Source organism: Clarias gariepinus, chromosome 8 (assembly GCF_024256425.1).
Source record: "Clarias gariepinus isolate MV-2021 ecotype Netherlands chromosome 8, CGAR_prim_01v2, whole genome shotgun sequence".
Lineage (NCBI taxonomy): Eukaryota > Metazoa > Chordata > Actinopteri > Siluriformes > Clariidae > Clarias > Clarias gariepinus.
The window spans coordinates 33,008,063-33,022,517 of record NC_071107.1 but is presented as its reverse complement, the minus strand read 5'-3'; the positions used below and the strand labels follow the sequence as shown (position 1 = coordinate 33,022,517).

Below are 14,455 nucleotides of genomic sequence, written 5' to 3'. Positions count from 1 at the left end.
TTTCATATTACTTAATGTTTAAAAAAAAACATATTATTAAATAATACTTTGTATTTAATAACTAAATTTAATAAATGATCTTATGTAAATTTCTTTCAGGAATAACATTTGCAAACTGAATGAATAACTAGGAACAGATATAGGATAGGGTTGCCTAAATATGCCAGTGTAATAGCATACTGTAATAATACTGTGAAAATCTAAAGAGTGGAATAGTTTTTAAACATCTTCTACATGTAGTCTAGACAGTATAATATTATTTATGGTTAACTTAATAACAAAAAACATTCTTGTTGTTTTTAATGATTTGTTAAAATCTTTCTCATACCCATAATGCAAATGTGCAGTCGAAGGTAGAATATATGTCTCACCTGGCCGGTGAAAGTGCTGCGGTGAGCGAGACATGGTTGGTGTGTAACAGTGGCGGTTATAGACGGGTGAGCCGATAGAGCCCTGACTTGTTGACCGCTGCAGCATGTGGCCCCTTATGTCGTAAAAACTCTAAACACACACACACACAGTTCATGTACAGTGACACACTAATGATCATAAGCTGCAAACTGAGTAGCGTGTGACACAAAGGACTCGGGTACTTACATCTGCAGATGGCACTGGCGACATAGTCCTTGGTGTCTGAAAGAATCCACATAAAAAAAGGTTTGCACTGTGCAATGATGGCAACTTTATGACTTATGAGGATGGAGATGAAAGCACACGCAGGTATACACGTTGTACTGTGAAGATGTAGCTATAAAAAAAAAAAAAAAACACCACACCACTCTAGCAACATGGATGTGAGTACTAACACGTACACTCACGCACATATGACTTATAATGGAGCTACGATGAAATAAACTGTGATTTATGGATAATGTGACAGAGTTAAGGTCACATGCCTAGGTAGTCTAGCAGGAGCACGACTTACTCGATCATCTGGCATAGGGGTGCGTTCACGCCTCAAGGTCTGAAGCTGTTAACAAAGTGTAGGGCCCAAAAGTCTGAGTCCACTACCAAGAACTGCTTTTATTTTATGAGTTATGAAAAATTTGTCAGTTATTTTGTATGAGTCAATAATAAAAATTTTTTTAAGAAGACAAAAAGGAAAAAGAAATGGTGCACAACCCAGAACAGCCTTATTATTAAATGTTAATAATTTGTTTCTATGAATAATATAATAACAATATTGCATTATTGATCCAAACATGATTAATGATAGATCATGAAATAAGTGCAGTTCTTATTATTGGACTTAGACTTTTGCACCCTACTTTTAAATTAAAGGGATAAAGTTTAGATACCAAGTGCAATTTTGTAGTGCTGTTCATGCATGCATGCAGCACACACAAATGAACACTGTGTTTGTGAAGTTTTACCTCTCCCACGCTCTCTCTCTCCTCTAACTCGTCGAGGGAAGTGGTGTAAAGTGGCTCATAGTTGATCAGGTCGGGACGTTCGATGTCATAAATGGCTTTGACTTTGGGAATGGCGGCGAGATCTCGATAATCAAGGATCTCATTGTCTACTTTTGCCTGGAAGAAAAACACAACCCACACAGGGTGTGAGTATTAAACTGCAGTACTCGCAGAAATATGCACATGTACAAGCTGTTCATGTACACAGGTCAGTGAACACTGACAAGTGACATGAATAGTATTGGGTTCTTTGCAAGATGACATCTGTCAAGGTCAAACGGGTAATGATTTTTTCAGGTTGATTTTTTTTTTTTGGTATAAGGAAGTTTTCAATTTAAATTTCAAAGTAGCATATCTTCTTTTCCCGTGGGCCGAATACGATGAAACAAAACCGACATGTTACCTCAAGGTCAACCTTATACACATTTGAAAACCCGATTAAAAATTGTTTACTAGTTTTTACGTGATGCGTGCACAAACAAACTGACAAACAGACAGACATTACTCATCATACGTCCCCCAAATTGTTTTTTTGGCAAATATCTTCAAAATATAGACATGCCAACTTTAATGTTTCATTATATACTGTATATAGAAGTTTTTTATAATCAATTTACAGTATATGGACCATTATGCATGTTCACTGGTAAGTGTTTGCTATATAAATGATAAAATAGACTTTTTGACCAATCTGAATTGAGAATGGAATAGTGCTGTAGTGTAATGTACGTACATGTATTTTAAAGGAAAAGGAAGTATTCATACCTCACATATGACATATACAGTATAAAATCATGCATTTTTTATAATCATTTTTATATAGCTATAAAGATATAAAGAAATGGTCACTGAATTAATATTGTAGTCTTTTATGATTGTTGATAAGCAGCCGTTAAATCATCTAGTGAAGAAAAAAAAAGTTCCTTTTGCCAATCTGCACAGTTTGTGCTTTTTTTGTGTATGTGTGATTACTAGCACTTACATATAGGGTGTGACCCGGTGAGCCAGGTATGCTTGAACCAGGTCTGGAACACACACTCTCTGATGACGAGCGCGTCGGCTGTGGAGTGAACACAGGTTTAGAACCAGCAACCCACACACTCACTGTCCACCAAGGCCTGTTCACCAGTTCGACTTTGGATGTTAATGAAACACATACACACACCAACAACGACACAACACACTGCTGTCATCTGTGTGATAAACAGGAGAAACTGGTACAATATAAAATGGCCAATTAGTAAATAAACCTAATTACGATTTAGATTTATGTGGCTAGATTGAGGAAACCCATGAATGTTTTACAAGCTAGACAAGGTGCCTATACTTTTTGTGTACTTGCTAATTCTGTGCTAAGAACTTAAATAAAATAAGATAAATTAAAACCTTGGTCATGATTAAAAGTATGTTTCAAACTTTAAAGCCTTGATTTAATAAAATGGCGGCGCAATCAATGATTTGTTGATGTGGTTCTGAGCCATGATGAGAAGTGAATAAGGGTGTGTGAAAGTAATACAAAAACCCAACCATAGCAGGATGGACAAATGTGGGAGAAATAATCAGTGTAATGATAAGACAGGTTGAACATAACTTTCAAAGAGGAATGACGTCCTATAAAGGTGTTTCAATTGACATTTTGTACAAACCTGATCCATTAGCATGACTGATAATGACCTGGATCTCAGTGCTAGAGATAAAAAAATTGTATGAACTCTATATACCACAGGGTCCAGAGATCTTACACATATAAGGTCTGAGTCCACCACCAACAAATTCTTCTATTTCACCTTATTTGATGCACCTTAAAGTTAGCATATTTAATTTTTTTTTTTCCTTGTTGGTGGAATCCTTAAAAGTTCATCAACAAAGGTTTTTCTTTAAAAAACCGGAACAGGAACTTTTGCTATGCAGTTCATTGAGGCAACTTCTGATTGAGAGTATTTAATCAGCGACAATACCGTAATGCAAACTTACCTGAAAAAGGTTCCCTGAATGGTTCTTTGCATAGTGGTTCTACTTAAGCCTTTCAAAAAATCTTTGTCAAAGATTCTATGTAAAAACTTTAACAGTTCCCCAAATGCAACAGACTATCGAATGATGCTTACAATTTTGAAGTTTAAACACTATTTGTCAGTGAATTCAGTATTTACATACAACTAATTTTGATTTGAGTATTTCATATAAAAAGTTCAGGTTCAAATGTGTGATTCATTTAAAGTATTAAAGGTCCCATATATTATTAATTTTAACAAGGTAACTCAGATATTACCGGCCCAACAAAATTGATTGTTGCATTAGTGCATTTTATTTCTTTTCCTCCAAACATGCTGTTTTAGAGTCTTTGTAAATTAGCTACTCCTGAGCCACACTCCTTTAGAGAACAACAGAGCTAAGTAACAAGCCATGTAAGGGGATCATCTTATATGAGGTCACATTAGGGAATGCCATTTAAAACAAAACTGAAAATGGGTACATGCATCCTGGAGACTCATCTGAATGTCTAAAAAAAAAAAAAAAAAAAAAAGATAAGACTGAAAAAAAAAAACTTTTCTATACAATAAATATTACTTAAGTATTTTATGATTATATTTCATCTACTTTAATAGCCCTTTTCTGAGTTCTTTTCCAACTGATTCAGCAGTTTTATGAAGGTTTTAAATTATTGACATCCCTTTACTTTATTAACATACTGTATAAGTAAATATAATATCAGCTCGAAGTTAATGCCACTACGATCGTGGAATCCCCAACATAGAAAAAGATCAGTAGGAGACTCAGACTTTTGACCCATGCTCTGTATATAGAGAGAGCATTTTGTTGTGCAAGCAGGTTCGGTTTAATGTGGCTAAATTTGTTAAAAGTAATCATCAGCACATAACCACAACGCACACAAAAAACAGACAGATAACATTAAAGTTGCAGTTTGTAACTTTTCAAAGACTATCCACATAATAATAAATATATAATGTCTAAAAAATTGTTATTCATGTTGTTTATTTCAGTCTTCTATTTAGATTTTTTTTCCTTGCCCACAGATAGGGTCCATCCCTTGCTAAAAAAAATAAAAGCCTTGTAAGCCAGCAGAGGAAATTTTGGTAATTTTTGTATAAATTACAAACTGCTTCTTTAACTGCAAATAATACATTACACGGTTAGCAAAATGGCTCATGATAATTTGGAATGTATGAGCTGCTTTAGACCATCCAGCAAATTACAATATCTTGTGAGACCTTTTCAGCCAATGGTGAAGATTGTCACGCATCTCAATGACATAATGCCGGGAAGCAGATCATGGATCTATGTGTGAACATTTTAACTAGCAATGGCGCTCCAAACCAGGGAGCATGGCATCCATGTGGCGCAGTCGATAGCAAATACAGTACCTGCCTTTCGGATTTGGCGAGGAGAGCTAGCGACGTGGGCAACAGCTGTGGAGGAAGGCAAAGTGGAAGTTGGACAACACATCTGGGGGCTAGATATGAGGATAACCTAAATACCGAACCGTCTACCCTCATGATCAGAGAAATCGTAGTGCACGTATTGACATACTAAACAAAGAGACAGGAGGACAGGATGAATCGTGTCAGAACGAGTAAAGACATGATAAGTATCTCACCCTTTGTCTATCCTCTGTTCTAGAGCTCTTGCAGCCCGGATGCCAAACAGTTGATCCTTAAAAAAAAGAACCCACACAGAAACACACACTTATTAAAGACTTAAACAACACAATAGCTGGAATCTCAGTAAACTGGAACTTCAAGAACCTGTTTGTGTAAAAAGGCTAAGGAAAAAAAAGTTCATGTGAAAAGTTGCAGTCTGACCTTGCAGGTACATCTCCTCTCCTTCAGTGAACATCTGGTTGCATCTGCTACAGCGTGCACAGCTAGGATGGTAGTGTCTGTCACCTGCCTAGAGATTACACACACACACACACACACACACACACACAAAATACACACCAAATCAAATAACAGCAGATCTACATAATAGCTCAATTCTAATTGAAAATTGTATTGAGTGAGCTCACAAGTGTTGGGAAGTGTTATGAACACTTGAGTTGTAGTCTCCTATTGAACTTATTTCATATAGTGTGGAACAAAGTCATATATCTTTTACAAAAGCAAACATTGTATACATAGCGCCCACAGAATACTGTATATTTCAGTATATGACATATATCACCATAAACACTAAAAGTATATTTACGCCACCATCACACCCATACATCTGTCTTCTCCAAACTGTAGCAGTATGCAAAAAGTAGGATATGCTGTAACAGCAGTACTTAATGCTTTTAGGGATGAATGAACCAAAATCTAACCAAGAGCCCTCCCAGAAGAGTTAGGGGTATTATAACGTCAACTCAAACAGAGTTTGTATAGTGTACATACATACTCACTCACTCTCACTCATTCCCTATAGCTCTGACGCTTATGCTGAGTGGCGGACATAAAACTGTTTTTATATTTAAGAAAAAATAATGTATTTAAAACAAATGTTGGTCGTGAGCTTAGTCCTTCTCTACATATCCTCCACCTAAGGTGACACACTTCTACAAAAACGATGGATGAGCTGTGGAGACCTGTGGTCTTTGAAGGAGCCTTCTTTTTGGCTCCCAACCCAAACTCTACGCACACAGAACAGAGGCAGGAATCAAACCCTTGACCCTGAACGTGCAAGTCCACAGTGCTACCCATTATGCCACTATGTTGCCACTATATTGCCTTACATACATACGTATATGGAAATTTTTTTTAGGATTGACCATTTAGAAAAACATTAAACATAAACATTATATAAATTGTATTGTACATAAACATAGTGTATGCTGCAATAAATGTGTTGAATGAATATGAAAGCACATTCGATAGCAATTATTAGATCTCATATAGCTTTTATTTGCATCCACTTATTAACATGCACTTAAAAAAGATAAAATTTACATTTCACTTTCTTATCTTCAACTGTGGAATATCTAGAGATGTTTTCCACACATGGTTTTGTTTCTGTACTCACCTGCTTGAAGCTCCTAAGCTCCTATGCACTGTGCTGAGTCATAAACTGAAGTGCACTTTATATGTGCTTTCAAGAGTCTCAAAAAAAAAACAAGACCCTAAAGACTTATTCCCTTTCAAAAAGCTCTTAGATGAGAAAAGTGCCTCCTGAGTGTGAGAAGCCTCTCTCTCCTAAAGTTGCCAATAAATAATTGCTCATGTAATTATGTCTGAAAATGCTACGAGAGGTAGAAGACAGAGTCCTCCTAATCCTAAACACACCCGTCTCTTGCTTTTGCGCAAGCACCGTCTTACCCACACACCCCATGGTGTCTAAAGTTGTTTTGCTCCAATTTAACACTGAAAACATGTCATGCCGAGCATAAATCTCAGTGTGGCTCTACCCAGAGGTGGAGATGCAAGGGTGGAGCTATCTAATATTAATAACCAATCAGAATGTTTTTTCTGGAGAATGAAGTTGGAATGAAGAAGGGAGGATAGGAAATCGTTTTACTGTACCTCCAGCACTTTGCCGGTGATGAACTGATGGCAGGCTTCGCACCGGACCCCGAAATGAATCTGATAATCTTTCTCACAGTATGGAGCGCCATCTCTGGAGTTCAAGCACAGTAATCAGAACATAATTAGAAAGAGCGAACATAATTCAGAGTCCATGGCAGACGTTAGAAAGTGTGCTCAACTATGTCTGTGTGTGTGTATCTTACTTGCTGATGTACTCCCCTGTCAGTACTTTGCCACAGGCTTTACATTTGAAGCAGCCCAAATGCCACTGTCTGTCCAAAGCCAGCAAAGCCTGTCCGTTCTTTATGTCTCTGCCACAACCTGCACAAGCTGTAACACACACATCCACACACATAATTCAGCATCTCAGACGTTTGCTAGACATCTGCACAGACCTCTATGGTATTCCTCACACATGAGAACGCTTGGTGCCATTATAGTTGCACATAGTTTGACTTCTCTTAGCTGCACTCTAAAACACAAGTTAATATTTTGTCAAAAGCAAAAGGTTACTTAGATGTCTGTGAATATAATAAATAATATAACTGATAAGAGAAAAATTATAAGATTGATGGTATGAAATTGCTTTGTGCTTATCGTTCACCCATCCTCCATACCCTCTACAGGGTCACGGGAGGCGTGGAGCATATCCCAGGGGACTTGGGGTACTGGGCAGGGCACAAGCACATTACTCACTCATAGACAATGCGCAATTTGGAAATTATAGTTAGCCTAATCTGCATGTCTGTGGGAGGCAAGAAGAACACCCAGAGGAAACCCACCAAGGACAGGAAAACTCCCTGCAAACAGAACAGAGACTGGAATCGAACCAGCAACCCTGGAGGTCCAAGGCCACATTACTAACTACTACGCCACCATGCTGCCTGCCTCAGGTGCACCATCTAATAAATGAAGTGTAGTAATTGTATTTTTTAAATGTATTTAAACCCTACTGCATTTTCCCTTATGTTTGGTAAAAGTTTGTTGATTTATTTTTTTTTTATAACAGCAGCTCTGACAGCTCTAATATTTTGTATGTTTATATGTTTAAGCTTAATTGATAGTTCCTGGATGCTGATACAATAATATGTGTGTTTACATGGTTAAAGCATTTCCTTAGAATAAAACTGATGAAGAATGAAGCAGAAGTAGCATTTTTGTCTATCTTTGAGGTTAGGTTAGGCTTCCCATCTTGTCTTTTAAAACTTGCCTTTTGTGTTTTTATTTGTTGAAAAAATTAATTCTTATCTATGATTAGTCAGATTCTTTACTACGTATGAAATGTGATCCACTGTGTTTATTCTTCAGCTAGCGATCCAGTGGATAAAAGTGAAGACTGGAGGGTGAGAGTTTTTTTCTTTGAGTTTACTGAGTGAACTCGTCATGTCACCTAAAACTACCCCCACGTCAGGCAAACATGCAGGAAGAATATATTTATTCTAACAAGAAGGAAACAATCTGCCATAAGCGTTTATATAAGTAATATCGAACAGATTATCAAATATTTACCACAACCCTCTTATTCTAATTAATCTCCAATAAGGTGTAAATGATGCATTAATATTCCAATTAGGATATAATCCTGATTGTTATTTTTGGAATGAATATTATGGTCCATGTAAATACACACAGTGTCATTGCTTTGTAATAGTCAGTAAGAAATAGTGATGGGTCATTCATAAATTATTCTTTCCTTTTAAACGAGTCTTTAACATGACTAAGAAGAACGAGTACTTTCAGAGTAATTCATTCGTTTTCTACTTGGCGCGCAAGTACAAATGATCGCAAAACCTCCATAGGTTACTCACGAGTAGTTACCTCTGGAGTATTGGTCCGAATTGTTAGTTTTTTTGTCATGTGACTCCTATAGACGCTATGCAGTGCATTACACAGGAAACAGAATTGAGCGGTTCTTTTAATAGGTCTTCTGGTCCGAATCAGTTGTTCTTTTGACACGTGACTCTCATAGATGCTAATAGCGTAAAAGAACAAATGATTCGGACCAGAAGATACGAGAGGTGAGCTGCTCATTTTATTTATCATAATATGTCCTTAGTTATATTGTAATATAATTTAATTACTGGAACTATAGCCAAAATTTGTGTATGTAGACGTGTTGGGGGTCTGTTTATTGAAAATGTAACATTTTATTTTATTTATGTTCAAAAGAACGAAATAAACTAAAAAAAAAAAGATTCGTTTATTTTGATGAACGAGATTCAAAGAACCGAGTCACTAAAATGATTCAAACTTGCCATCACTAGTGGGAAAGATATAATTTTTTACTTATGTCTTCCAAACAGAAGAGTTTATAAAATGACAATTTCTAAATGACAATTTGTATGTTTATAATGTAGATGTTCTATGGATTTTCATGTTTCATATTTCATTTAAGATCTTCCTACAAGTGTTTTTTCCCCTCAACTTACATTTCAATTAACATCATAGAGCTCATCTAAAAAATAAATTAAAAGGTACTGTGGTAATCCCAGCACTGTGCTAAGGGATATCATGCTTCATAACTAATAGAGCGCAATTCATTATTATAACTCCAGCTCTCATCTCTTGTCACTCAGAACAGCTATTCCTCAGGGATGTATATTCTTTCCCGTTATGTTCTCGCTGTTCTTTAATGAACTGACAAAGCAAAACAGATCAGTCGATGTTGATTATTTCCTCAGGAAAAATACCAGTGGAGGTGAGAGGGCAATGATTTCATCCTCTGTAGCAAACTAATATCCATCAAAGACTCATTTCAAGTCTTAAAAACACACATATGCATCAAACATTTAATGAAGGATATAATAAAAAAAGGACACTGCTGCTAAGATAATTCTAATTCTATAAAATAATAAAATGATTTAACAAAAATTAGGCCTGGCAATGACACTGTCAATGTAAAATAAAAATATTTTAAAGGGAAATAACTAATGACAAAAGTTACTGTCAAGTTCATTCTTATCAACATGAGTTTAAGCAGTGTATAACCTAAGCAATTTGCAAACTATTACAATTTTCAGTTTTTTTATTTAAGAAAAACACGTTATACTTTCTGTTCAATTATAGTTTCATTTCATTACATTACTGCCAGTTACAATATAGGACTTGACATTTTGGAGGTCAACAGCTCGGATGTCATTTTAAACTCTCCAGAAAGACAACAGTAATCATCCTATGCTTTTAGATGTACTTGAAACAACCACTTAGAAAATCTGTTTCACTGGATGTGCCAAGAACAAAAACAAGGCAATTCATCAACTCTATCAGCAGGATATAATAAGCATGGCTTCTGCTTGCTATACTTAATATTTACTGTTTTTCCCCCTCACTAACAAGGTTAAAAAAATAACATTCAAAATGCTCCAAAGATTAATGCTCCCAAATAAGCATTATCTGCGAAGACTTAAGAAAGACATTGCACCATTTGTGGGGAGACCAGAAAGAATCTGGGTTACCTGTTCTGGTCCTGTTCACACCCAAAAGCCACTGTAATTTATCATGTTTTATTGTGGATAATGTTCATCCTCGGTTTTCCTTGTACTGCAAAATGTATAGTTCAGATGCACTGTCTGAAGTTATACTGTTTTTTACTATACATACCATATCCTTATCACCTACTGCATCTTCTGAACATTAATCACTTAAAGCATTTGATAGATGCTTTTATCCAAAGATAAGAGCATCTGCTCTTATCTTCTCATCTTTATTATACATATGAGCAGTTGAAGGATAAGGACCTATCTCAAGAGTGCCCAACAGTGGTAACTTGATAGGAGTGGTGTTTAAACCTGGGACCTTCTGATCAGTACTTCAACACCATAACCATTAATCACTTTTATTCATGTACATATGAACCCATACACTAATTTATCACATTGTTATTTATTAAAATACAATAAAGTTGAATTGAGTAATTTAATCTAATCTAATCTAATTTAATCTAATTAATCTACTTTGCTTAAATTATATTTAAATAAAATTAAATAAAAGTTTACAGATAAGAAACCCAGTTATTTTCAATTAACTTTAATGAAGCATTACATCGTGTCTATATCTGATAGCAGCAACAAAAAAGATGTAAAAACTTATAATACATGCAAGAAAAAAATAATTTATTTGTATGACTATTTCTATAATTAGTAGTTACTGTTCTGTTTTTATTCAATCCCCCAGGAGTATTTTTTTGTGTGTGATTTTGTTTTTTCAAGAATCTTTTTAGACTTATATGGCAGGAGCTGACTCCGCCTAAAGCCACTATCTAATCCATAAATGGGCATATGGGCGGAGCCTGCAGACAGTTTGCCTACTTTACCTCAGATACCACAAGCAAGCTAGCTTATCTGTAGATGCTAAGATGGCTAATGTTAATTGACATGCTAACGCTACTTTGCATTAGCTTGAACTTCATCATCTACACCTTACACGTTTTCCCGAGTCGACTCCTACATTTTTTGTGGTAAGTTAAACTACAGTGATTCCAGTTAGATGATTAGCTAAAGTAATGTTTAGCAGACAGCTAACAGTTTCATACCTGAAATGCAGCTGTCACTCAAATTGTCCACGCACCTAATTATGTTTAATTTATGGATTAATATAATTTTAACTGATGAGGTTCATACCAATTCACTCCTGCACAATTGTCAAATCTATCTATGCAGTCCGAAATGGTATTTTTGTACCATCTTGAAAACGTTTAGTTCTGATGTAAAGTTTTAACATGAAGCTCAGGCTCTATTGGGATTGACTCAGTATTGGAGTGAGCCCCCATCGGACATTCGAGGAACTGCATGTTTTGACACTTCTGCATTGGCTTAATTTTTCAGACCTTGGGACGTTCTAGAAAATTAATCAACACCTTCTGACTGATCTCAATAAAGCATTAAACAGTGCCGTGATTTTGTATACTGAGGTTTTACTGCATGATATATGGGGTGTCTCAAATGTCTTGAGTTATCATTTCTGTCAAATAAATGTCTTCCTACATTTTGTCTCACTGGTTTCATGTCCTGTAGGGTTAATGTGCGATCAAATTGTTTCTGAATGTTAGAAATTTCCCGAAATCATATATGAATGCACTGGTTTCCTTCCAGAATTAAAAGTGAAGCAGGATCCAGCCCGTGCATGCACTAGTGCATTACTAAGTGTTAAACATTTTGGGCGGTCATTAAAGATATCATGGTAATGGAGTGGTTTCCAGTGTGTGTGAAGTGTGTTTAGAGATGACTCACTGCCGGGTCCAGTGATGTCCTTGGAAGGGCCCGGGGACATGGGCTCAGCACAGTACTGACACAGACAGTCCTTTCCATTAAACGTCACTCTGTCTCCGGCAGGAAATGGCCTTCTGTGGGACAACAACACACAAAAAAATATGAATATAAGATTTAAACCATCCTGTACAAGTCAGTTATTTTTGGCGAGCCATGGCTTTTTAAAGTTTTATCTCTCACTTGCAGACGGTGCAGACGAAGCAGGCAGGGTGGTAGGTTTTCCCCAGTGCAGTCACTACCTCGCCCTCCACAAACTCGCCGCACGTGTTACAGCGAGTGCCGTGGATCTGCTGGTAGTCCAGTGTGCACAGATAATCTCCATTTTTCATGAAGAATCCACCCTGTGCCAGGTCGCAACCACACACTAACACAAAACATACAAACGCACAACAAGGCATACATGTTGTTCAGAAAGTGTACACTTCCGAGGAACTTGAAGTGCAGTCCGTTGTTGGGTTATGTGTCTTTCCAGAAAAATTACATACATTTCAATCATGATTTTTTTTTATGCTTAGGTAAGATATTGTATCCGTGAACTTGTGTAAAGAAAGGTAAATAAAATAAAAAGCTTAACACCTATATAGAAACATAACAAAAAAAATGTAAATAACTAAAATAAAAACTAATTAAGGAATTAAGAATTAGGTAAAAAGTGGCACAGGTGAATTCTGTATAAAAAGTTGGCGTGAATGTACAGTATAACCGAGAAACAAACACATAAATGAATCATGCGATAAGAATAATTAGTATAAAATTCATCATGAAAAAAATTTATGTTTTGAAAATAATAGAATCATGTGTAAAGAATAATTTATTTTAAAAATCATTTGAAAACCTGAAGCTAAAAAAATTATGTGTAAATAATTATTTAATTAACAAAATAATCAACAAAAATGTGTTGTAATTAAGAAAATAACACTTGGAAAATAGTTATGTAAAAAACATCTAAAATTAAATTCTAAAACTTTTTTTCAAATTTAGAATCTGAAAGAAATGCTAAGAATAATGTATGAAAAAATAATGTAAAATTGGATGTGAAAATGGATTTATTAGAAAATGGATGTGAAAATAAATTACCTTTAAATAAATGTTAAAATTACTACGAATAATTTTTATCAGGTGTAATAATAATCCATACTTAAGCTTTCTAAATTATCATTATTGTTGTTATCGTTCCTGTCGTTGTTTTTATTTCCCTTGCCATTAACACTGATATCCTCCTTCACATAAATACACCACTCTTCATTTTCCCATCCTCTCAGATAAGCAAGTACAAAAATAACTCTGTACAGTGCTTATTAAACAGTCCTTGAGGCAGAATCCTTGATCTTTTATGCTTCCCTATTATCGAGAGATCCCACAAGGTTTAAACTTATTTAGCATTTAAGAGTGTTTGTTTAAAAATAGGCCATTGTTCTTAAAATAGGTTTGAATAATGTTCTTTAGCGTTCCCAAAATTCAGCATCCATCCACATCAACCAAAGTCATTAACTTGGACAAGAGCTCAAACTCTGCCGCAATGTGCTTTATATATGTGGCAGGGTAAATATTTGTTTTGAAATGTGCTTCGTTGGGGGGTGTGGCTATCAGATTAATATGGGGAACGCAGTCTATTTAAGGACCCTTATTTTGACTAGTGGTGTTGTGTTTGTGGTGTCTGGGTCCTCTGCAACCTGGCGTGTCCCTTTTCGTTCCTGATCCCTGTTAAGGTAGGCTTGGGTTTTATTGACTGTGTAGCTAGGTGAATAGCTTAATGCTAATCAATGCTATTTACAGTTTAATTCTAGTGGAGGTGACGGCATGGACGTGTGGGCTATTCTCGGCGGAGCGCGCTTTTAGGTATGCCGGTATTCATAATAAATTGTTCTTATTTTGGCAGTAAGCATACTTAGTGTATTTTTATAGTATCAGCGGCGCTAGCGGGATCAAAAGGCCGGCCGGTAGATTGAGCTGCGGCATCGGCGGTGAGTACTCATGCAGCTTCGTGCGGGCGATTTGTCTAAACCAAGTAAGTATACATTTTGTGCTTGTCTTTCCATGTGGTCAATAGATGGAGGTTAATGTGTTTATTTTCCTCATGCTAGGAGTGTGGTGGACTATTATAATCTCCTCGCCTTATTCCTAGTCGATAATGCTAGCGGCGACGCCATTGCTGTTTTGCTTATGTGTAAGAAGATTGCTTGCTTGTGACTCGGCTGCTTTGTAGGCCGTGGGGCTGGTAGCTTCGGTGTGCATGCTGTTTAAGTTTCTTCTTGTTTTC

At 36.1% G+C, this 14,455-nt stretch overlaps 1 protein-coding gene and 1 long non-coding RNA gene across 8 annotated transcripts in view; one reads left to right on the top strand and one right to left on the bottom strand.

The window, feature by feature from the left end:
- The window catches only part of ablim1a (actin binding LIM protein 1a), a 50,449-nt gene that overhangs the window by 10,799 nt on the left and 25,195 nt on the right, over window positions 1-14,455 (bottom strand). For 4 of the 7 annotated variants that reach the window (XR_008361016.1, XR_008361017.1, XR_008361019.1 and 1 more), the window contains exons 3-13: window positions 12,376-12,559; window positions 12,157-12,269; window positions 7,132-7,258; window positions 6,926-7,019; window positions 5,234-5,321; window positions 5,029-5,084; window positions 2,395-2,472; window positions 1,374-1,529; window positions 926-970; window positions 598-633; window positions 372-501 (exon numbers count right to left, since the gene is read on the bottom strand). Coding sequence is in view for 1 of the 7 variants with exons in the window: in XM_053502530.1 (XP_053358505.1) it covers window positions 372-501; window positions 598-633; window positions 1,374-1,529; window positions 2,395-2,472; window positions 5,029-5,084; window positions 5,234-5,321; window positions 6,926-7,019; window positions 7,132-7,258; window positions 12,157-12,269; window positions 12,376-12,559 (1,062 nt within the window). In the remaining 6 variants the exon portion in view is untranslated. The remainder of the gene's footprint in view (window positions 1-371; window positions 502-597; window positions 634-925; window positions 971-1,373; window positions 1,530-2,394; window positions 2,473-5,028; window positions 5,085-5,233; window positions 5,322-6,925; window positions 7,020-7,131; window positions 7,259-12,156; window positions 12,270-12,375; window positions 12,560-14,455) is intronic. The other 3 variants (XR_008361021.1, XR_008361020.1, XM_053502530.1) reach the window with 1 other exon arrangement.
- LOC128529168 (uncharacterized) lies at window positions 13,787-14,213 on the top strand. The gene is made up of 3 exons (XR_008361023.1): window positions 13,787-13,904; window positions 13,972-14,034; window positions 14,101-14,213. It is a non-coding gene; the product is annotated as an uncharacterized LOC128529168 (long non-coding RNA).